The sequence below is a fragment of the Scyliorhinus canicula genome, chromosome 8 (assembly GCF_902713615.1).
Source record: "Scyliorhinus canicula chromosome 8, sScyCan1.1, whole genome shotgun sequence".
Lineage (NCBI taxonomy): Eukaryota > Metazoa > Chordata > Chondrichthyes > Carcharhiniformes > Scyliorhinidae > Scyliorhinus > Scyliorhinus canicula.
Window position 1 is genome coordinate 185357857 of NC_052153.1, and position 25220 is coordinate 185383076.

Here is a 25220-nt window from a genome sequence, read left to right on the forward strand (position 1 = left end):
ATTATACTTATGACTTGAGACTAAATCTTTAATCTAAATTATGAAAAAAAAAAATCATCCTTGTGAGACATCACTTCCCATCTTAAGCTTCGGTTTTGTTCTTGCTGTTTGTTTTGCCCCTTGTGCGCCAACTCCATCTGCTCTGACCTTAGCCATAAGTGTTCTGTGATGGTACCTATCAAACGACTTTTGAAAATCCAAATATATTACTTTTTTAAAAATTAATTCTTGGGAGGTGAGTCTCGCTGGCTGAGCCAGTATTTTTTGCCCTTCCTTAGTTGCCCTTGAACTGGGTGGCTTGCTAGACCCTTTCAGAGGGGTGGAGCGGGGCAGGGAGGGAGGAGTTCAGAGTCAACCTTGTCGCTGTGTGGGTCTGGAGTCGCATGTGGGCCAGACAGGGTACGAGCAGCAGATTTCCTTCCCTGAAGGACATTAGTGAACCAGCTGGATTTTTACGACAATCGGCAATGGTTTCATGGTCATCATTAGACTTTTAATTCCAGATTTTTAGTGAATTCAAATTTCACCATCTGCCCTGGTGGGATTCGAACCCAGGGCCCCAGAGCACTACCCTGGGCCTCTAGGTTACTAGTCCAGTGACAGTGTGACTATGCCACCGTCCCCAATCATCTACTTCATAGCCCTTAACTGCTCTCTGTTACTGCTCAAAGAATTCCAATGGGAAAGCTAAGCATGACTTTTCCCTTTTGAAATCTTTGTTGAATGGTTCTTTACAATATTTGTGGTTTCCAGATATCAGTTCCATTATTCAGTAAATCCGTTATCTTTCCTACCACTGTTTAGCTAATTGGACTATAGTTCTATCTCCTTTTGTTTTTAAATACAGGAATTAAATGCAGTTCCCCAGTCTTCTGATGCTATTTTTTTCTACTGAACTTTCATGTGTCTAATAATTCTTCTGCTACCTCTTCCCTAATTACTTTAATATGCATGCATACAATTGTTCAGATTGGGGTTTTATTATTCCTAGGTTTGATTACTTTACCAATTATTCCATGCCTTTTGTCTTTGCAGAGATGTACAAAAATATAAACAAGATAGTTAAGTCCGCCCTATGCATCTGGGGCTTAAGATCTCCCCAAACATTACTTCTGCACATTTTGCATATTTATGATCTTGCATTTTGACACTTTTACAAACCGCAATGAGATAAGTGACGAATATGTCTGTGTGGGCAACAACGCCTGAACTTTGGCCCAGGACACAAGAAGAACACCTGTTGCTTCCTTGAAAATTTACCAAGACCGTTGGCACTCACTCTCATTACTGAAATGGGCTGACAGACCGGGAAGGCACCTTCTACAGTGCAGGACCCGACCACAACAATCTCACAACCCTCCACTCCACTGCCACTCAATATGTGTCAGTTAGATTTTGCTGAGCTTAAATCCATAAACTCTTGCTGGGAAGATTACCTAACAAGTATTCAGTTAGCTGCTAGAAACGGCATAAAATAAATAATACCGTCAGAAAATGCTGAAAATATTCAGCAGGTCAGGAGCAACTGTGGCAAATAACAGTTAATGTTTCAAGTCATTGAGCTTTCATTAGAACTGGAATAAGATTTGAGTTCCTAAGCTATTGTTAAACTGCGGGGCAGGGGAAGTATAAACGGTGTGGTGGGAAAAAGGAAAACTCAGAAACAATCAGTCATGAATAAGAGCAAGTTAGTTTATTTCTTAACTCTGCAGGAGAGAGAGGAAAGCGTGCCGAGCGCAGCAAGCTTCAGTCTTTATACATTCAAAAAATACTAGTATTTCTCCATTCCATATAAGGAGTTGTTTTCTCCTAGCTTTACTATCTCGACCTTCAGACGGCTGGGATATCAGTTTTGCAGTCTCTCTCTCTAACTTTGCACACACACACACAAACACCTGCAGCTTTAGTTAATCACACTATTAAGCAGTTATTCAATATTAAGTATTAAAATTGCCCATTACAATTCCCTCCTTTTTGTCATCCTAATGACAACATCTATCAAAATTTTAATCGCAGCCAGTCATCTAAGCAATATCTACATTCCCTTATTGTTAAACAAATGTTTGCTCAAAGAACATACTTCAGGTATTATCGTACTTCTGTAGATTTTTCAATAATACCATCATTAATCTTTGGTACATAAAATAGGAAACAGGTTGTCATTATAGCTATATGATACAGCAGATTAGTCTATTGACAGTTCATTCTCGAATGGAGGCATCCACTGGTTTGCCTCCTCTAAGTCAACTTCCCTTGCTGCTGTTGGGTCAGATAGTTTCAACATCCGGTAACTGCGGGACAGGTTTGCTATGGCTGCTTTCTGTAGGCATTGGCAGATGCATGGTCCAGTTTTGGGGAGTCCTTTTGCCGTGGTCGCCACCACGAGGTTCCAGTTGTATGGGCCACAGGGGTCTCGGCATAAGTACTTATCATCTCGCAAGTATTTAGAGTCATAGGGCCACGGGTCGCACGTAAATGTGCCTGTCTCTCCTCTGGTTAATGTCACTGTAACCTCTCCAGCCCAATACGCTTTTCCCATTACCAGTTCCAGCATAAGCATCATGATAAGCGACGTTACCCCTTTCATGTTGACTTGTCCGGTGTGAGCTGGGGCTCCGGCACCCGCTTACAATGACTAGCGTGAATCCACGTTGCTCTTTCTGTTACCTTTATCGCTGTCTGCATCACAAGGAGCACCTGGAATGGTCCCAGCCACTGTCTAGCTCTCCAGCTCTTCCTCCTGAAGTCTTTCACCACTACCCAGCCGGTTGTGGCAGGGCATCCTTCACTTGAGCTTGCACCTGAGATAAAATCGCAGAGTGTTTTGTATAATAACGTAACATTTCATCCTCACAATGGCTAGTCAGGGTCCTCGCGACGGGTTTTGGCCCAATTCCAGTGTTGGGTAGTCTGCCGAATAATATTTCAAATGGACTTAAATTGGCTCTACCTCTGACCCTAGTCCTCATGTACATTTAGTACTACGGGCAGGGCTTTCGTCCATGGTATTCCCATTTCATCGCAACACTTTGCTAGCTTATTTTTCAGAGTGGCAGTTTCCCTTTCTACCGCTCCTCCACTCGCTGGATGGTATGCACAGTGTTGCCTTAGATCAATGCCTAGGTATTCTCCTACCTGCTTAAGAGCCTGGTTTACAAATGGCGTGCCATTATCAGTGCTGATTTTCTCTGGGATGCCCCATCGTGGAATAATTTCAGTTAACAGGGCCTTGGTTACTGCACTAGCATCTTGTTTGGCTGTAGGGAACACCTCTACCCACTTAGAGAACATGTCAACCATTACTATGCAGTATTTCTTCCCTTCACTTGGGGTTAGCTCAATAAAGTCCATTTGAATATGCTCGAAGGGTCTCAGTGGTTCTGGGTGCGCCCCTGGGCTTATCTTAATTTCTCTCCCCACATTATTGGTAGCACAAATAACACATTGTTCACAAAATTTCTGGGAGTAACTAGTAAAGCATCTGGTGTACCAATGTGCAGCGATACTCTTGAACATCCCTCCTTTTGACACATGGTCCTTGCCGTGTGTCAACTTAGCATGATGAGCCTGTCGGAGCCAACGGGGGAGAGGAGGGGAATGAAGAGGTTCCTCGACGGGCTTTCTTTCCCGAAGGTGCAGGAGGAGCAGGTGGAGGGGTTGGGTGCGCCGATTGAGCTGGAGGAGCTAGTTAAGGGGATCGAGCAGATGCAGTCAGGGAAGGCACCGGGGCCGGATGGGTTCCCGGTGGAATTTTATAAAAAGTTTGTGGACCTAGTGGGCACCTTACTGGTGCGGACACTTAATGAAGCGTGGGAAGGGGGGACTTTGCCCCCGACGATGTCGCGGGCGCTGATCTTGTTAATCTTATAGAGGGACAAGGACCCCCAGCAGTGTGGTTCATTCAGGCCCATATCTCTCCTCAACGTAGATGCCAAGGTGCTGGCAAAAATCCTGGCCACCAGGATAGAGGACTGTGTGCCAGGGGTTGTACACGAGGACCAGACAGATTTTGTGAAGGGAAGGCAGCTGAACACGAATGTGCGGAGATTGTTGAATGTCATCATGATGCCGGCGATTGAGGGGGAGGCTGAGATAGTGGTGGCGCTGGATGCGGAGAAGGCCTTCGATAGAGTGGAGTGGGGGCACTTATGGGAGGTGTTGGGGAGGTTTGGATTTGGCGAAGGGTTTATTAGATGGGTGAGGTCCCGATGACGTGCGTGGCCACGAATGGGAGGAGGTCGGAGTAATTCCGGCTTTACCGAGGGACCAGGCAGGGTTACCCCCTGTCCCCCTTGTTGTTTGCATTGGCAATCAAGCCGCTGGCGATGGCGTTGAGGGATTCAGAGAGGTGGAGAGGTTTAGTGCGAGGTGGGAAGGAACATAGGGTGTTGTTGTATGCCGATGACCTGTTACTGTATGTGGCGGACCCGGTGGGAGGGATGCCGGGAGTGATGGAGTTACTAGCCGAGTTTGGGACCTTTTCAGGTTATAAACTAAATTTAGGCAAGAGTGAGGTGTTTGTGGTGCACCCTGGAGACCAGGAGGAAGGAATTGGTAGGCTCCCGCTTAGGCGGGCAGGGGAGAGCTTTAGGTACCTGGGGGTGCATGTGGCCAGGGACTGGGGGACTCATCACAAACATAATTTCACCAGACTTGTAGATCAAATGGAGGAGGAGTTCAAGAGGTGGGACATGTTGCCATTGTCGTTGGCAGGGAAGGTGCAGTCCGTCAAAATGACGGTGCTTCCGAGGTTCTTGTTCCTCTTTCAGTGCCTGCCCATCTTTATCCCCAGAGCCTTCTTTAGGAGAGTGACTAGCAGTATCTTGAGCTTTGTGTGGGCACATGGGACTCCGAGAGAGAAGAGGGTTTTCCTGGCGCGAGGGAGGGATAGAGGCGGGCTGGCGCTGCCCAACCTTTTGGGGTACTATTGGGCGGCCAATGTGTCAGTGGTGCGTAAATGGGTGATAGGGGGGAGTGGCGGCGTGGAAAAGAATGGAGATGGCGTCATGTAGAGGTACGAGCCTGGGTGCCATGGTAACGGCGCCGCTGCCGTTCTCCCCTAAGAGGTTTACCACGAGCCCGGTGGTGGCGGCGACCCTAAGAATCTGGGGACAGTGGAGACGGCATAGGGGGGAAACGGGGGGGCTCGATGGAGGCTCCACTGGGTGGCAATCATCCGTTCATCCCGGGGAACACCGAGGGGGGATTTAGGGGGTGGTATAGGTAAATTGAGGGACCTGTTTATTGGCGGGAGGTTTGCAGGCCTGGGGGAACTGGAAGATAAATTTGGGCTTCCCCAAGGGAACATGTTCAGATACTTGCAGGTAAAGGCGTTTGCCAGGCGACAGGTTTGCTGCCCTTGCGGGGGACGATGGACAGAGTGCTTTCGGGGGTGTGGGTCAGAGAGGGGAAGGTGTCTGACATCTATAAGGTAATGCAGGAGGTGGAGGAGTCGTCAGTGGAGGAGCTGAAGGCTAAATGGGAGGGGGAACTTGGGGAGCAGATAGAGGACGGGACTTGGGCGGATGCCTTGGAGAGAGTCAACTCTTCCTCTTCATGTGCGAGGCTTAGCCTCATCCAATTTAAGGTGCTACACCGGGCCCACATGTCCGGGACTAGGATGAGTAGGTTCTTTGGGGGTGAGGACAGGTGCACCAGGTGTTCGGGGAGTCCAGCGAATCATGCCCATATGTTCTGGGGTGTTCCTAACTATAGTTTCTATATTTTCTTTTGCTCCGGGTATGTAACTTAACACTGGGTTAACTTAAATTGTTGTTAATATGTTGGGTTGTTCATTGAGGAGGGGCGAAGGTTCATGATTGTTGTTATTACTGTTATCGTTGGTATTTTAGTATGGTTTGATGTTGTGTAAATTCAAAATTTTTCAATAAAAATTATTTTTTTAAAAACTTAGCATGATGAGGAAATAGCGCTCTCGGTAGACATGGCTTATCATTGGGGCCGTACCGTACCCCTTCTTTTACCTTACCCCCTGCCTTTGACCATTCTTTCTTTTCTTCCCGTGAGGCTTGTGTTTGCAGGTCTTGTATGTCCGCTGTTGGGATAGGAACTGTTAGCATTGGCATGTTTACATTATCACTGATAGGTTTTCGCGCTGCTGCTTTCGCTGCCGCATCCGCCCTTGCATTTCCCTGTGAGACTGGATCGGTTTTCCCTGTATGTGCATCACACTTACAGACTGCAATACACTTAGGTAAGAGGACTGCGTCCAAGAGATCAGAAATCAGCCCATGGTGCGTGATTAGTTTGCCTGTTGATTTTAAGAATCCCCTATGTTTCCACAAGGTTCCGAAATCATGAGTCACCCCAAAGGCGTATCTACTGTCTGTGTAGATAGTAACGGACTTGCCTTCTGCAAGTTTACATGCTTCTGTAAGGGCTATCAGTTCCGCAGCTTGTGCGGAGAGGTGTCTAGGAAGCGGCTCTGCTTTTAGTATGTTGTGTGATGTGACTATGGCATACCCCACACAGTTCTGGCCCGCTTCTCGATCTCTGAACGCAGATCCATGCACCAACAGTTCCATGTCGGGATTTTGTAGGGGGGTATCCTGCAAGTCAGGTCGTGGACTACAAACTTCATTAGTTAGAGCAACACAATCATGTGGTTCCCCATCACCTGCGGTGGGAAGAAGAGTGGCGGGGTTATGTATGGTACACCTTTTCACTGTAATGTTTGGCATTTCCAACAGGACCGTGTTATATGTTAACCAACTTGCCGCAGACATATGAGCTGTTTTTTGCTCTAGGAGAAGTAGTGAGACTGCATGTGGTACCAACAAAGTTAATTCACTGTATCCCACTATATCTCTAGAGACTGCTATTGCTTTTTCGGCAGCTGCGACTGCTCTCGGCAAGTAGGCAGCCCCGCTGCTACTGGGTCCAATTTAGCAGAGAAATATGCCACTGGCCGAAGTTTCCCTCCGTGCTCTTGTAACAGCACGGACGTCATGCAGCCTCGTTTTTCATCTACAGTTTGGGTAAAAGGTTTATCTGGGTTGGGAATTCCTAGGGTCGGTGTAGACTGTAAAGCCAATTTCAAGTCGCTGAACGCCTTTTCTGCTTCTGGGGTCCAGCTGAGTGTACTGTGGGCTTGTAAGCCCTTCCCGTGGGCTATGTCACTCAGAGGGGCTTCGAGGACAGCATAGTTGGGAATAAACATCCTACAGTATGAGCACACCCCCAAGAAGGACATCGACTGTTTTTTAGTCCTGGGTTTAGGGATTTCTTGGATTGCTTTCACTCTGCTTTGTCCTAAGGTCTTACCCTGTGCTGATATTAAATGTCCCAGAAACTTTACTTGTTCTTGCATGAACTGCAATTTTGAAAGGTTTGCCTTGTGTCCTTCCTCAGCTAGGTGGCATAATAGTGCCAATGTGTCTTGCTCACACTGCTCCTTGGTTGGAGCTGCGATTAGACAATCGTCTACATACTGTAGAAGGGCTGATTCTGGGGACAGGATTAGTGGCTCCAAACTCTTTTTTAACGTTTCGTTGTAGATGGTGGCCGAATCACAATATCCCTGACATAACCTTGTAAATGTACAAGAACTTCCCTTAAATGAAAAAGCAAACCAGTACTGACTGGGTGAACAGGAATGCTAAAGAATACATTAGCGAGGTCTACTACGGAGAACCACCTGCTCCCGGGTGAGATCTGTGCCAAAATGGTATATGGATTCGGAACATTAGGGGCGCTGGCCATAACAGCATCATTGACTGCCTGCAAGTCCTGTACAAACCCCCATCCCTCGAGTTCTCCCGGGAGAGTCGCCTTTTTTACAGGGAAAATCAGTGTACGCACTGGTGAGTTTTTGCAGGGTACTATGACTCCCGCTTTCAATAGTGAATTGAATATGGGGCTGATCCCTTCTACCTCTTTGGGTTTTAGCGGATACTGTGTTCTGCATGGTCTATAATCAGACTTTGGTGTAATCTTTACGGGCTCACAATCGCGTATTAGACCCACATCATGTTTTCCCTTTGCCCAAAGTTCCCCCGGAACTGTCTACAGTCGCGAGTCTCCGGCAGTAATTTGTACAAAACTCCAGGTTGTTCCCCTATGGCTCTGGTCCGAGGCGGGGACTATTTCCACCACTCTCTCTGCCTGAGATAGCCAGTTAAGATTCTTTTTATAAGCTCGCATACTCGTACTGAACCACACAGTTGTGTCTGAAAGCAGTGTCCAATCATTGACTTTGAGATTTTTAAGGACCCACAGTCCCAAATCTTTCCATTGTCTATTGCGCCCTTTTGCTAACGATACATGGGGGTGTGACCCTTCTATTGTAAAGGGGTGTGGTACTCCCGATCTCGGACGTATTCTAGACAGGTCTATACTTACAGCGAACCTATGCTCATCCCAATATAATTCCCGTATCAGCAGCACCTCAGACTTTTGCAACTTCCCGAGCCATTCATTCTCATATCGATTATCTGGTCCCCCCAAGTGAATGTGTGCGGTGCAGTGCAGATTCTCCTTGGACATAAAGTCAGTGTTAATAGGGTTAACGCGTTTGCGTGCTTCTCCCATGAATGCTCGGTTTACTGAACTCACTGCCGCTGGAGTCAATCTCCATTCATAAATATACATCAGAGGTCTGCCGTCAAATTTAACTCCTTGGATTCATGCATCACACTCTCTATAGTCTGTGTAAAGTTTTCAAGAACGTTAGTACAAGAGGTTAGCTTAAGCGGTTCTTCATTGCAAAGCATAAAGGTTTTGGACTCACCCTCTCCTTCAGGCATACCTCCATCGTCCTCTCCTCCCCTTTGTCAATTACCATTGTCATCATCGTCTCTTGGCCCTTCTTGTCTCTTTGTTGGGCAGTCTCTTGCCCAGTGGTCCTTGCTTCCGCACGTGAAATACCCATCCGTCTTACCGCGTCCTCGCCCTCTTCCTCTTGTCCGTCATCTACCTCTTCCTCGTTGCTGACCTTCTGCAACCTGTGTCACCATCTGCATCATAGTTAGCTGTGCTTGATGACTCTGATCCTCCCTCCTTTTGTTCCGCTTCGCCTTTTCTTATGTAAGTAGCTTTTCAGCGTGTATGGCGTGTTGTTCGATTAAGTTGAGTTTCCCTGTGTCCCATGTAATACATGTATTTTTCACCTTCTTAGCGATGTCCTCACTTAATTCATTCATAAAACTGTTCCGCAGATGTGCCTCATATGGAGTCACTTCAGCTGTATTCATATCAGCTGGTGGTGTAAGTCCACTATGAGCGTTATGGACTTCTGTGAGCCGGGTCAGGTACTGGGACACAGTTTCACCATCACGCTGCTTACACATGGCAATTTTTGTCATGTCCATTCTTACCAGAAAGGCAGTTTGACAGGCGTCCACCAGACCTGTAACAAAGGCGTTATAAGGCACATTATCTGCATGGTCTGGTTGAACTTGGCGAGCTCGTACATTATCATCTGGCCAATTGTATCGGATCTTGGTGATGTCTGCACCCAATTTCCTCCCCAATAATCGCCGCATCTCATGAGACGTGGTGCGAAACTTGAGGCAGAACTTGCGTACCTCGCCTGCAAATTTCTGGCCTCCTGCTTCTCTGGGATCCGGGAGTTGTTCATAGGCACATTCAATGTCTTTCATTGTCCACGGTCTGTGGACAAGTATCGGTTGTCCTTCCGGGCCCGCCACCTCTATCATTGGAGCATTGAGGACACTGCCGAGAAATTTACTGTCTCCTTCCCTTTCTTCGTCGCCTTTGTGATAATTAAACGGTTCTGGTGCATCTGGAAGGGCAGATTTAGGTCGGCACAACGCCTTACTCCGGGTATGGTGAGCTACTGGGGAGTCAGATGTAGACATGGTACTGATATCTGAGTAAAGGGGGTGATGGTCAGCTCCTGACGGTAGAGTTCCCATGGATGTCTCGGGCGTTCCCCGAGGGGGTTCACTATATGGTGGAGGGCTCGGTCGCGACTGTTGGCCTGGGTTCGTGGGGGCCACTTGTGGAGGAGCCGTTGGGCGCGGGAGGCAGCCATCCAGGTCGGGATCATCCGGAATGGGGTGACCTGAAATAGACTTAACACACTGAAGAGAGTTGGTTTTATTTGCAGTTTCTTTGGGTTTCGCTTGTGATCGTCTATTTCTTATTTCTGCCTCTGTTTTCCACATACCATAAGCCGCCCAATTTATTGTTTCTCTTTTCCTTTTACTTTTCTTTCCACTTTCTTTTGCCCTCTGTTCTAACTGAGTTTTTAATAATTCCAATTGTCTTAAACTAAAACTTCCTCCTTCAGGAAAACCACACTCCTTCACCCACATTTTAACTTGACTCACCGAGTCTTGTCCATAATTAGTAACCATGTATCGTATATTAGGGCTATTTAAACTTGCAGCATTTGTTTGTTTTTTCCCAGTACTATTACCCATGACCGGTCTCTTGTGAGACCCAGACTTACAGCGACCTTATCCCTTGTGACTTGATTTTCCTCCGGAGGCTCCCGCACGTAAGCGCGTCCGCTTAGGTGGCTTGGTTTTCCTAAACCAGCAAACCAATACCTATCGTTTAGGTATTTTTACAGGTCCAACCTGTTTGATAGATCCAAGTCTAAATCTACCCTTTACTGTGAGACTGTTCACCACTGTCTATAATTAATAATAGAGCAATTTCTTACCACGGATTTCAGTCCAGATCCCGGTGCTGAGGTGACACAGTAATTCCTGGTCCTCTCACGCTGATGGACAATTGAAGCGTTTGAGATGAGGTGAAAAGCCCTCAAGGCGTCAGCGCTAACGCCTCCCCGGAATCTCCCAGTGTCTATCTCAAGCATGGGATCCCATCCTCGTCGCCAAGAACTGTGGTGGGAAAAAGGAAAACTCCATTACAACGGGAAAGTCTTTTATAGGGTAGAAGACGGGGTGGTTAAATGATAAAAGGGATGATGATGCAAAGGAAGATGATAGGGTGGGTAAAGATACAAAAGATGGATTTATTAAAGTTGTGTAAATGGTTACAGCAGAATTATTGCCATCGTCTGCTGTCTGAGAAAATGTGGGACATAATATGAGGTAGTGGCCATAAGAAAGATGAGGAGCTGTTCCTCAACTTTGTGTTGAACTTCATTGGGGTTATGTAGGAAGCCAAGAACAGATGGTGGAAGCAGGGTGAAAAACTAAAGTTGACTGATCAAACAGAAAAACAATCATTGAACTACTTGTGTGTTGCAGTATATTTGGAGACGGTGATGCAGATGATTTGCAGGAGCTTCAGGCATCGATGGAACGTCTGTTGCAGGAGCAGCCCAGTGAAGAGTTCAGTGAAGAGGAGGAGGAGGAGGAGGAGGTGGCTTCCAATTCAAGTCCTCCTGAGGAAAATGTTTATAATGCAGAATCTTCAGTGAATGGAGCAGAGGGGGAAGATGATGAAAATCGGGCAAGCAGCAGTGACCAAAGTGGAATTCATGAAGAGTGGCATTCAGGTCATATATGTAGTATTTTTGATGATTACATGACTAAATAGTGTTTGTGAGTGCAATTTTAGATAGTATAGGCAGGGGAGTGCTGATAATTTATTTAACCAAATGTTGTGATTTTGTAATGTTACACACAATCCTGACAAAATAGTGGTTAAAAATCAATCACTTTTATAATCGGGGCAAGTGATTTGTCACATCAGATAATTTGTTATCATTCTAGTCTGTATGTAAAATGATCTTTCCATTATCTTTGGGACTTTTTGCAACTGTTGTCAATTGAAAAAGAAAATTGTGCAAAGAGTTGCGGGATCTGTTGCACAATTCTGTCTGTGCTATAATTATCATCATATACATGTAAATATTGAATCTATTATTAGAGACCAGATCAAAGTATGGCAGCGCATACTTTGTCCAAAAAAAAGTGATGGTGGTCTTTTGTTGTTTTTATATTGAATATTGAGGTTTAATGTAAATTGAGGCTTTATATTAAAACATATCTGTGCTGCAATAGGATAACTATTGCATGTTAGAATTTTGAAAGTGCTGGTGCATTAGCTTTTAAAAAAATATATATTTATTCTCCATTTTCTTCAAAATTTACACCCCACCAACAAACAGTAAATGGTAACAAATACAATGTCAATCCCCTTATCAACAACAACGATCCATCCTCCCACCACCCCAAACAATGGCCCACCTGACAATATAAACATCAAATAAAACAAACCCTCCCAAGGTGGGAAAAGAAAAGGAAGAAAGAAAAAGGAATCAGGAATTGCCTATGGTCACCATTGACATATACAGTCCACCTCCCAACCCCCCCTAATATTCAATGCCATCCAATCCCCGAAAGAGTACCGTGAATGACACCCATGAATTGTAGACCCCCTCCCCTTCCAGACTCCTCCCCTCCACTTCCTCTTGTAAACTCCCCCCCCCCCCCCCCCCCCCCCCCCCCCCCCCCACCTCCACCACCACCTCACTCTTGTTCACTGGCCGGCTTAAACCGACCAGCGTGGAGGCCCCCGCCCAGGTCTCCTTCCCCCTTGCCCGGTCCCAAGAAAATCACGAAATCCCCCCGCATACACACCCAGGCCCCAAAGAACCACCATTGCAAATGAAATTCCCTTCTCTTCCCTTGTCCAAATATATACAGTGTTGCCTCATTTAGTACATACACCAACAGGCAGTGAAAAAATAAAGTTACAGGAGGCTACATCGGTACATGACCATTTCTCAATTCTGCCACGGTCCTTCTGCCTTCGCAAACTCCTCCGCTGCTTCCGCCGTCCCAAAATAAAAGTCCTTGGATTTGTAGGTCACCCTCAACTTAACTGGATATACTATGCCGCACTGCACCTTGCTTTCTTCACCAGGCTGAAGGCAGCCCGCCTCCTCGCCAGCTCCACAGTAAAGTCCTGGTATATGCGCATACCAGCTCCAGCCCACTGCACCACCCGCTTCTGCTTTGCCCAGCACAGGACTTTCTCCTTCACGCTATACCTATGGAAACACAAAGTTGCTACTCGTGGCGGCTCACTCTCCTTTGGTATAGGCCTCCACGACTGATTAGCCCGATCCAGTTCATATCGGGAGGGATCATCCCCCTTGCTCAATAGCTTCGCCAACATCGTGGCAAAATTCTCCGTCGTCCGCGGGCCTTCCACCCCTTCGGACAGACCCACAATCCTCAGATTCTGTCGCCTGGGTCTGTTTTCCAGGTCTCCCATTTTGGCTTGCAGACCCTTGTTGGTCTCTATCACCCTTCGCAACCCCTTCCCCATCGAGGCGAGTTGATCACGGTGCTGCGTTAATGCCTCTTCCACTTCCTTCAGTGTCTCACCTTGCTCCTGCGCCTCCGCCGCTGCACTTGATACCGGCGCCCTCACCGGGGCAATCACCTCCTCTACCAGCACTTTCAATACCACCCCCATCTCCTTCTTCATCGCTTCTATGTGTTTTGTGAACTGTTTTTCAAGCTCCACAGCCATCACCGTGGTCATTTCATCTGCTGTGAGCGATGCGGCCTCCCCTGGTGCTCCAGCCTCCGCTTTCCTTACAGTTCCTGCGCTGACTTTTTCACTCACCAGCGGACGTCCGTTAATCCCCTTTTTCACAGCTGACTTTCTCTCAAACTTGGACATTTCTCCTCCTAGTGCCTTCTTACAGCCTTTTCAACCTCCATTGCCTCCGGGACCGGGCGTTAAAACTCCGAAATTCCTATTCCCGAGCGGGAACCCTCCAGTGTGTGGCTGCCTCCCGCCCGCCGTCACCGGAAGTCTGCCATTGGCATTAGCTTAATGAGCATTAGAAGTGGTTCATTGAACAAGTGGATTATGTGACCTAGCACTGACTACTACAGAGGTCCAAAATGTAATCGGCAATCTTCCCAGAGTTTTCTCACCTCAGCTATGATGGTGGCTATGGAAACATACAATGAACCTAATGTTCTAGACCATTTCCTTCTTGAATGTGAGTGACCCCTGTTGGAAGTGTAACTGATGAAAAAGGTGGGATTTGGCTTGGCAATGATGGTCTCCATTTGTCAAAGGATTCTTGGATACAGTAGGCTATGGACCAGGTGCTGGTAAATGGGATTCGTATAGATTTGTATTTGATGGGTCATTTATAGACATGTTGGGACAAAGGGCCTGTATCGATGCTGTATGACTGTGTGACTTGCTGCCCACCCTAACACATGACAAAGAGACAAGTACAACCACCAAGCATGGAAGAAGAGATGATCAGGGAAGTTCAAAGGGAAAGTTGAGGAGCCAGTATTGACCTGAGATAAATAGTGCCATCATATGCCTGAATGGTGGGCATGGAGTTAAGTGAAAGAGGACGGTGCAACACCTGATCCTGAGTGTAGAAAGAAGTATAGATAGCAGGCAGAATTTTGGATATTATCCAGAGGGAATTGGAATTCAGGTGAAGAAATGATTCTTCAGTTATAATGGAGCCTTGGTCAGACTGCATTTGGAACATTGAATTCGGTTCTGGGCACCGAACCTTGGGAAGGATAGTTTGGCCTTGTTGAGGAGGTGGAGGGCATGTTGGTCTGTGCAGTTTGACCAGAATCACACTGGTGATTTGAAGGGTTTAAAGGGTTAAATTTGAGAACAGTTTGTATAAGATTGGATTGATTTAAAAAGTTTATCTAATTGAGGGAGTTAAAATAATTAATAAATTTGCTGTTCCTTCGCTGTCAGTAGGCCAAAAAGCTGGAACTCCCACCCAGCATGAGTCAGCGCCTTCGGAAAAGAGAGGGTGGAGGAAAGAAGAACAGAATTACCAGAGGGGTGGGGGACTGAATTAGTTGTGTTATCTTATGCAGGTATTTGTGGTTCTAGCAAAAAAAAAAATGTGAAGTGTAAATTCAAAAAAAGGGTGTGAAGTATCATCCACCGTTCCTGTCAACAGTTCCTCACTCTCTCCTATTTCAGTCTCAGACTTGACGTTCACATTCTTAAACCTGTACGGTTTGGCAGGAGATGAGGAATGACCAGGTAACTGAAGAGGTATGGGCATAATAAAATGTGCAGACAGTGTAATGGTGTGTTTAAAGTTTAGCTCAGTTGACTGGACATCTGGTCAGTGAAGCAGAGTGAGGTTGACAGCACAGGTTCAATTCCTGCACTGGCTGAGGTTATTGATGAAGGCCCTGCCTTCTCAATTTTGCCCCTTGCCTGAGGTGTGGTGATCCTCATGTTAAATCATCACCAGTCAGCTCTCACCCTCAAAAGAGGAAAGCAGTTTATGGTCATCTGGGATTATTACTTTCTGAGTTTTAAAAAAAAACATAGACTCTCTCCAATAATTTTAATGGTAAAGTGATAATACTTTGCAAAAATGGCTGGTCAATAAAGAGGACCCGGGGGGGGGGGGGGGGGAGACAGATTGGGGCAGCACAACAGCACCGTGGTTAGCACTATTGCTTCACAGTGCCATAGACCCGGGTTCGATTCCCGGCTTGAGTCACTGTCTGTGTGGAGTCTGCACATTCTCCCCATGTCTGCATGGGTTTCCTCCGGTTGCTCCAGTTTAGGTGAATTGGACATTCTGAATTCGCCCTCTGTGTACCCGAACAGGCGCTGAAGTGTGATGACTGGGGAATTTTCACAGTAACTTCATTGCAGTGTTAATGTAAGCCTACTTGTGACACAAAGATTATGTTTATTCTTCCTTAAATAAGGAGACCATAGAAATATAAATGGATTTGTTCAGAACGTAAGTGCCACAACAAGCTCGAGGGGCTGAATGGCCTACTCCTGTTCCTATATTCCTAATTAGAAAAGTGTTGATGGCTGTGGTGGAAAATTCATAGTAACGCATTTAGAATGAACCTTTAGAATTATAAACTTTTCCAGCTATTGAAATTATTGGCGTTATTGACATTACAGAGATATGGCTGCAAAGAGAAGATGGACGAAAGGTGAAGCTAGGATGGTATAGCATGTTTCAAAAGGATAGAGCAGGTAAGTTAGTTAGAAAGTTACCATTATTGACCAGAGAGGATACAGCACCTATCAAAATAAAGGTGAGCACAGTTACAGAAGAGGGCGATATAGACTATATTAATAATAACGAGGCTGTCAAATTGACAAATGAGTAGCTGCTTTCATCCTCCGACTCCAGGACAGTTGGAAAGAAACTTGCTGGAAGTGATCATAGATAGCCCAGAAACCCAGAGGTGAAGCAGTGCAAAGAACAGTAACTGGAAGGGATTGGTATAGATGAAACCTTACTGACTGGTTGCATGGAGACAGGTGAGACAGGGATCTGGGGATAGTTGTATCTTACCTCAGTCCTCTGAAACTGGTAGTGATAAATAAAGAACCTGAACTTGGCTTCCCATCTTGTCCTTTCAACTCCCCAAAGTGTTTTTTGTTTACAATCAATGGATTGCATTCTTGGGAGTGCACTCATTAAATCAGCAAATGTGATGGCCAGTTTGCAAGCAGCGAAGTCCTACGAACAGTGAAGAAATGACAAGTTCATCAGGTTACTTTATGGTAATCGTCCTGGGAGGTGACTGCCAGCTAGGATGTAGGGAAAAACTCCCTGCTGTTCTTAGAATGGTGCCATCTGAACAGGAAGACGGAGTCTGTTCTGTCTCGTCTGAAAGTAATTTGGATGAATATTTGGGTTCCATTATATCATTGTATAGTTCTGTTTCATGTAACAACCAAGGCCAACATAACAGTAACATTGCATAAGACTCTGGAGGCGAATACTTTGGAGGTATAAAAGATAAAGGGAGAATCTGGAATGTGATGATGAAGTGGTTATGGCACTGGACTAGCCCGTAGTACATCCCACTGCGGGAAGCTGAAATGAAATAAAGCAAGCACTAGAAAGCAACCAGCTGATTTAAGAATATCTGTCCTTACTTTGTCATGATGTGGAGATGCCGGCGTTGGACTGGGGTGAGCACAGTAAGAAGTTTTACAACACCAGGTTAAAGTCCAACAGGTTTGTTTGAAATCACTAGCTTTCGGATTCACCTGAGGAAGGAGCCGTGCTCCGAAAGCTAGTGTTTGAAACAAACCTGTCTTACTTTGTCTAGCTTCCTTATTACTTTCCACTCTTGATGTCCTGAGAAGCAATCCAGCCAAACGCAATGCGCAATCCTGGATTTAATTATTTCTGTACTGGAATCTGCAACACATGTGAAATGACTAAGTATATGTCATGATGGTGGCAGTTTTCTTTTGTCGGATCCGAAAGGAAGTGAATGAGTATGATGGATCATTCTGAAATTACATAAATACAGAAACTATATCTTAAGCGCTGCCTGCCAGGCATTTAGCAATGTACAGGTTCAAAGCATTGCAGTGCATCTGACCGGTCCCAGTGTTAGAAAAAGACCATGAGTTGCAGTAATCACGTATCCTTTCAATAGCTCTTTCTGCTGAATATCTAGCTCGTACCCTGCTCACATCATCTTAACTCTACCTGACCAGGCAATTGGGCTTACTGAGCTGGAGTTTGTGCATCTTGGATTAATTTTGTGATTACGTCAAACATTATTCCAGTTTGGCTGTCTGTGTAGAGTTTTCACATTCTCTCCGTGTCTGCGTGGATTTCCTCCGGGTGCTTCGGTTTCCTCCCACCGTCCAAACATGTGCAGGTTAGGTGGATTGGACATGGTAAATTGCCCCTAAGTGTCCAAAGGTTAGGTGGGCTTACAAGGATACAGCAGGGATTGGGTCTGTGTAGGGTGGTGTTTCAAATGGTGTAGACTCGATGGGCTAAATGGCCTCCTTCAGTACTGTAGGGATTCTATGATTCTATACTTCTGAGGATCTTGAATATCCCAATTGCATTTCCCTTGAGCCTTATTTTCTGAACTATCAACATTCCCAGTTTCCATAGTCTTTCCCTGTAGCTGACGACCTAAATTCCAAGTGTCACTTATTTTGTTAGGAAGGATATTTTGGCCTTGGAGAGAGTTCCACGTAGGTTTACAAAAATGATACCTGGATTACAGGGTATTAATTGAGAGATTACAGAAATTAGACCTGTTTTCTCTAGAATTGAGAAGGCTAAGGGGTGATCTGATCGAATATTCAAGACATTAACAGGGAAAGACAAGATAGATAAAGATGAACTATTTTCACTGGGTGAAAATTCTAAAACTATGCATAATCTAAAAATTAGGGCCAGACCGTTCAGGAGAGATGTTAGGAAGCACTTCTTCACTCAAGGGTGGTAGAGGTTTGGAACTCACTCCCATAAACAGCAGTCAAAGCGAGATCAGTTGTTAATTTTAAATCAGAGATAGATTTTTGTTAAGCAAAGATATTAAGGGATGTGGGCCAAGGAGTTAGGTCACAGATCAGCCATGATCTCATTCAGTGGCGGGACAGGCTCGAGGGGCTGAATGGCATGCTGCTCCTCTGTTGAATATTTAGTAACCCCTGCCCCCAACAAACACCACCACCAGATGGTACTGAGCTGCTGCGCCAAAGTTCATCATGCACTGGAATGCACCTTGAGAGCATTTGATTACGTCGAAACATCCTGTTTTACATTGTTTCAAAGCTCAGAAGATCATTTGGCCCATTATAGAATCACCACCGTGCAGAAGGCGGCCATTTGGCACATCGCATCTGCAGCGACCCTCCGAAAGAGCACCCTACTAGGCCCAGCCTGTCCTCGTAACCCCACCTAACTTTTTGGATACCAAGGGGCAATTTAGTATGACCAATCCACCTAATCTGCACACCTTTAGACTGTGGGAGGAAACTGGAGCACCCGGAGGAAACCCACGCAGACCCGTAGAGCATGTGCAAACTCCTCACGGACAGTCACCAGAGGCCAGAATTGAACCCAGGTCCCTGGCGCTGTGAAGCAGCAGTGCTAATTACTGTGCCACCATGCAGCCCGTGACACATCTGTGTCAGCTCTACTACTCCCACCTCTGCTTTTTCTCCAATTTTCTGCCATTGAGGTGCTCAATTCCGTTTTGAAAGTTACTACCACAGCGTCAGGCAATGCATTGCAGATCAACAGAATTTGCTGCAGAACAAATTCTCTCCCATTGCTCGCTCTTCTGCCAAATACCTTGAGAGTTGATCTTGATGAGGCTATATTTCACATTTTGGGCGCAACTTTCAGTATCCCAGTTGCAAATACATAATGAACAGATTCAGAGTTGAAAATTAAATAATCTAAATTATGGCAAGAGGCTTTAATTGGATAAATGTGTAAGCCGATATGATCCAGATGTTTACAATGCTGTGAACAATGGTAATGTTGCTATGTGTTAATTTCTCAACTGGTTGCATGGAGCTACAGCAGTGACTTATTTATGTAGCACCTTTAACATAAAATATTCCAAGGAGCATTATACAACAAAATATGACACAGCAACATATTTGCTCAGGTTGCCAAAATGTTTAAAGGAGCATCTTGAAGGAGGAAATTGAGGTAGACAGGCGGAATGGTGTAGGGGAATAATCCCAGCGTTTGGGGCCAAGGCAACTGAAGGCACAGCCACCAATGGTGGAATCATTAAATCGGGGATGGTCAAGAGGTCAGAACTGTTATATTACAGAGATGTAATATGTATATTACTCATTTGTCTTGCCAAGTTGTATTTAACTTGATAAACAGTGTAAGTCTTCCAGTTGATGACAAATTATTTATTGAGTAAGAAAATAATATACTTGAGAGTTCTTTTACTTTAATACTTTGAGGGGTAATAGAATTAACTAAGATTAGATTAAATTAACAATTAATATAATACACTACACTCTGAACTGGTCACTTCTATCCTCGAGCTGCAATATACACACGCTAACACTTTAAGAGCGGGAAACTCCCTGTTCCTGTTAGTGTTGCCATATAGTGATCATCTGACTGCACATAAACTAGTCAAGTATTAACACATACAGAGATCACTACAAGAACCAGATGAGTGTGGATACCTTGGAGGGGTATGAGACTGAGGAGATTATAGAGATGGGGAGGGATGTGGAGTGATCTGAAAGCAAGGATGACCATTTTAAAATCAAGACGTTGCATAACCGATAGCCAGGGTAGGTGAGGAAGCTTTGGAACTTGGGAGAGATGGGGGAGTGGGTCATGTTGCAAGTTAAGACACCGGGCAGCAGGGTTTTGCATGACCTCAAGTTTACTGAGTGGCGAATGTGGGAGACCAGACAAGAAAGCTTTGGGAAAGTTGAGTCTAGAGGTAGTGAAGATATAAATGAGAGTTTCAGCAGCAGATGAAATGAAAATGAAAATCGCTTATTGTCACGAGTAGGCTTCAATGAAGTTACTATGAAAAGCCCCTAGTCGCCACATTCCGGTGCCTGTCCGGGGAGGCTGGTACGGGAATTGAACCGTGCTGCTGGCCTGCTTGGTCTGCTTTAAAAGCCAGCGATTTAGCCTGATGAGCTGAGACAGAGTCAAAGTCAGGCTACGCTATAGAGGTGGAAATAGAAAGTCTCGGTGATGGCATGATTATGAGGTCAGAAGCTGACTCCAGATTAAATGTGACACCAAGGTTTGGAACAGATGGACTTAATCTTGAGTGGTGACTGAAAATAATTACTCGTCAATATTTAATTGGAGGCTATTTCTGCGCGTCCAGTGCTGAATGTCGGATGATCAGCCTGATAATGTAGCAAAATTCCGAGAGTTAATTAATGTGATAAGGTTGTTTGTTTAGGTGTGGACTTAAACTTACACTCCTCTAGGCAATGACTTTAATATCCTCCTCCTGGAGTTACTGCACTCTGCCCAAAGAAAGGGGTAGAGTTACCCGTTTAAAATGTCAGTCACAGCTGAAGAAAGTTAGCCTTGGTCACAGAAGCAGCTTTCTTGGCCCTGAACAGACTTCTGTCTGCATTAGGCAGTCACACATTCGAAGCCATCCCGAATATGGCCTGTTGTGGGCAATATGTATATTGACTTTAGTTAATATTAAGCTATGTCAGTTCTTTAATTTGCTTCATTGAAATTATTTGAATTGAAATGTACGAAAAAGCCTCCCAAACTGTTTCTTCTAAGGCCTTCTTAAGTTATCCTTGGGATCAAGGATAACTTAACTCCTAATGTTTGCTATTGGATAACCCAATTATTTTCCCTGCAAAGCAACCAGCTCAGAACTTTGACTTGGTATAGGACACTCCAGCAGTGCCAGAGTTCTCAGCTGTATGCATATGGTTCACACTAAATTGCCAAAATAATAATGGTTGAAATTTACAAAGCTTTGTAATATAGTCCCTATGAAATTAAGCCATCTGCAGTTATTGGGCTACTTTCAATGGTGTGGGATCAAAAAGCTGATGTGAAGGATTTTTGATCAGTAACTTTGGCTGGGTTTTGTGGTCTTCCTAAAGGGTTTGCTGTTCTTGCAATTTGTGCAGATGAAAGCGAGGAAGACGTTGCAGGTGGAAGTGCCGAGTGTGACAGCGTCTTCAGTAGATTGGAGGAGCTGCGAATGACATTGGAGCAAGAAATGGGCTTTGAAAACTTCATTGAAGCTTACAACAAAATTAAGGTTGTTTGGTTTCTTTGTTTTTTCTGATGCAGTCTTGTATTATTTTGGTCAATTCAGGAGGGTGGGTTTTAGAATACCTGATAAATTCAGAGGGATCCTGAATATTGAGGAGGAAGTAGTGTTATCACTGTTCTAGTATTCCAGTGATGCTGGGTACTGCTCTGGGGACCCGGGTTCCAATCCACAACAAGTGGTGACATTTGAATTCCATAAAAATCTGGAATTATGGGCGGGATTATCCACTGTGAGTCTGCTTTGCTACCGCTGCCAGCAAGGACAGAGAATTTGGTGCTCCGCTAAATTCCCATTCACTGCAGCGTGAACAGAGACTCCCGCCGGCATGAAGGGACAGCTAATCAAAATTTACAACTCTATTTATGACCATTAAACCATTGTGGATTGTTGTAAAAACCCATCTGGTTCACTAATGCCCTTTAGGGAAGCAAATTTGCTGTCCTTACCTGGCCTAGCCTATATTTTACTCCAGATCCACTCTTTATTGACTCTTAATTGCCACTCAGTTCATGCGCAATTAGGGATGGGTCTTGCCAGTAAAGAATTTTAAAATACTCATGTTGAATTAAAGACTCAATTTACAAATCTCAGTCCAATCCAAGGGTGGGCACACCTGTTTTTGGACTGGCTGTCCTCGGTGCCACGTTTTTGATGACCCTGCCTATCAGAAACTGATGGGATTTTTACTAAGTGGCTGGGGGGGGGGGGGGGGGGGGGGGGGTGGGGGGGGGGGGGGGGGGGGGGGGGGGGGGGGGGGGGGGGGGGGTGGTTGAAATTATATTTGGCTGTCTTGGTGTTCTGGTGGAAATTGCAATGCCTAATCCTTGTTAAAATTTTCTTTTAATTGATACTGAGAAGTCACAAGGCAGAAAGAAAGATCTCTCAAACTGTGACTGTGAAGTGTTCAAATTCAAATTGTTCAGTGCAGCCTAGTTTTCTATTCACCAGAATGACACTGGGCTAAGACTGGTTTCATGAACTAGGCTTGCATTCCCTCATGTATAGAGGTAAATTTAAGATGGTTAAAGGATTTGACAGCATAGATGGAGGAAAAACTGTTTCCTCTGTTTCTGTCAGTCCGGAGAAAGCACCTTAATAATGGAGCTAAGCCAGTGAGGATTGATATCGGGAAGCCAGTTCTTCACATAAAGGGTATGTTACGATCCCAGCTAATAATACTAGACAAGTCAGATCCCAAAGTGAAACTTGACTTGATAGACCTGAACATCTTTTTAAAGAAATCATGGAAGTAAGTTACTGAAAAAATTCACAGGAATCTGCCCATGAACTTTTAACACACACAATAAAATATTTATTAAATAAGCGAAAATTAACTATTATACCAAACAAAAAGGTTGGAACGGTCTAGATGGAAACACGAGAAGAAGTTTCAAATTCACACTATTCCTTTTTTACCCCTTTATCCCAGCATTATTGTTATAGACCCACAGACCGGTTGCCATCAGCTAGATGCAAATGGTTTCTGGATTGAGACTGGCAAAGTTGCAAATGGTTTTCTTCCATTGAATTCCTGAGCATCCACTGCTTCTTACCTAAATTGTATCTCTCCCCATGACATCCAAAAAGCTGCACTCTATAACTCAGTCTTTCAGTAGTACCTCTGTTAAACTGATCACTTAACTGAGTTCTTATAACTGACTATTCAGGCAGCCACTGTCCCAATAGCCTTGTAATGTTTTCTCCGAACTGAAAATCCATGTCTTCACTGACGCACACTGAACTCTTCTGTCTTTTTTTATTTAAAAAGAGTACCTAATTCATTTTTTTTTTAAATTAAGGGGCAATTTAACATGGCCAATCTATCTACCCTGCACATCTTAGGGTTGTGGGGGTGAAACCCATGCAAACACGGGGAGAGTGTGCAAACTCCACATGGACAGTGACCCTGGGCTGGGATCGAACCTGGGACCTCGGTGCCGTGAGACAGCAGTGCTAACCACTGCACCATCAGGCTGCCCTCTTTCCCCCCCCTTCTGTCTTTTAACGGTTTGTCGCGAGGCAACAGGAAGACTTTTCTTCTCCTTTGTGTTATCCTTTGCCCGATCACTAAACTTTGAACCCATCTCTTTAGCTTCAGGGGTTGTAAAACCTAATTTAAAAAATATACAAAAACCCAAAAGACCTGATTTTTCAGTCATGAATCTATATAGACTTCCCAGCACCAAGGTTCACAAAGAAAATCTAAAACAAAATCCAAATGAAACTAGAATAATTTTCATAGAATTTCATAGAATTTACAGTGCAGGAGAAGGCCTTCCAGCCCATCGCGTCTGCACCTGCCCTTGGAAAGAGCACCCCACTTAAGCCCCATGCCTCCACCCTGTCCCATTTATCCCAGTAACCCAACCTAATCTTTTAGGACATTAAGGGCAGTTTAGAATGGCCAATCCACCTGACCTGCACATCTTTGGACTGTGGGAGGGAACCAGAGCTCCCGGAGGAAACCCACACACAACGTGCAGACTCCGCACAGACAGTGACCCAATCCGTGAATCGAACCTGGGACCCTGGAGCTGTGAAACAACTGTGCTAACCACTGTGCTACCGTGCCCTACTTGCTTAGCACAAATATTAAAAGGCAACTTAAAAATTATGCATTGTTGCAACTGCAACATAGCCCCAAAATTATGAGAGAGAGAAGAAATGTGGTTAAGGTGCAGATCATCCATGATTTAATGAATAGGCTGAAAAGGCTCTAATAGAGGAGAACAAAAACGTTTTAGCACATTTGAGAGGGATTTAATGACATGCTAAATGTTCGTGATGTTTACACACCTGTGATGGAGTTGCAGCACTCCATAACCAAAATATGATGGAAGACATTTGAAGTAATGAAATGTGATTTGATTTCCTCCTGAAGAAATTTTTTGAAGTATCTCGACTTCCAAATTAATGTATTTAAGATGATGCTCCAATCCTTAACATAGTGACACAAATCCACTTGTATGAAACGTGCATTCGTTATTATCACTGTAGAGTTGCTCAACTTCCATAAACTATAGAATCGTCATAGAATCCCTACAGTGCAGAAGGAGGCCGTTCGGCCCATTGAGTCTAACCGACCCTCTGAAAGAGAACTTCACCCAAGCTCACTCCCCCACCTATCCAATTAACCCCTTAATCTAACCTACACATTTTTGGACACTAAGGGACAATTTAGCATGACCAATCCACCTCACCTGCACATCTTTGGACTATGGGAGGAAACCGGAGGAAACCCAGCAGACATAGGGAGAACGTGCAAGCTCCACACAGACAGTGACCCAAGGTCGGAACTGAACCCGGGTCCCTGGCGCAGTGAGGTAGCAGTGCTAGCCACTGCCACCGTGCTGCCCAGTGTGATATTCATCATTTAGGTATATTTGTTAGGGACACTACAATAAAGACATAAGAAAAAGGAACTAGGGTAGGCTTTTTGATCCTTCGAACCATTCAATAGGATCATGGATGATTTTCTACCTCGGCTACATCTTCCTCGCAGCACCACCAATTGTCCTGTTATTACTTGGCCACCTCTGCGTTAACCCCAACCCCCCCAACACACACACACTCTGCCAACATGAACTGCTATACTGTTGATGTCCATGCTGATTTTGCATTGTGCTCTTTCGTCATTGAAGACAATTAAGCCACTTACAGCTTGGACATGACTAATAATGAAATGAAAATGAAAATCGCTTATTGTCACGAGTAGGCTTCAAATGAAGTTACTGTGAA

General features: G+C 45.0%; 1 protein-coding gene across 9 annotated transcripts in view; it reads left to right on the forward strand.

Moving 5' to 3' along the window:
* The window catches only part of nek1 (NIMA-related kinase 1), a 211131-nt gene that overhangs the window by 155975 nt on the left and 29936 nt on the right, over positions 1-25220 (forward strand). For 7 of the 9 annotated variants that reach the window (XM_038805820.1, XM_038805815.1, XM_038805821.1 and 4 more), the window contains 3 exons: positions 11205-11455; positions 15856-15930; positions 21334-21467. In XM_038805820.1, the coding sequence (XP_038661748.1) occupies positions 11205-11455; positions 15856-15930; positions 21334-21467 (460 nt within the window). The remainder of the gene's footprint in view (positions 1-11204; positions 11456-15855; positions 15931-21333; positions 21468-25220) is intronic. The other 2 variants (XM_038805822.1, XM_038805825.1) reach the window with 1 other exon arrangement.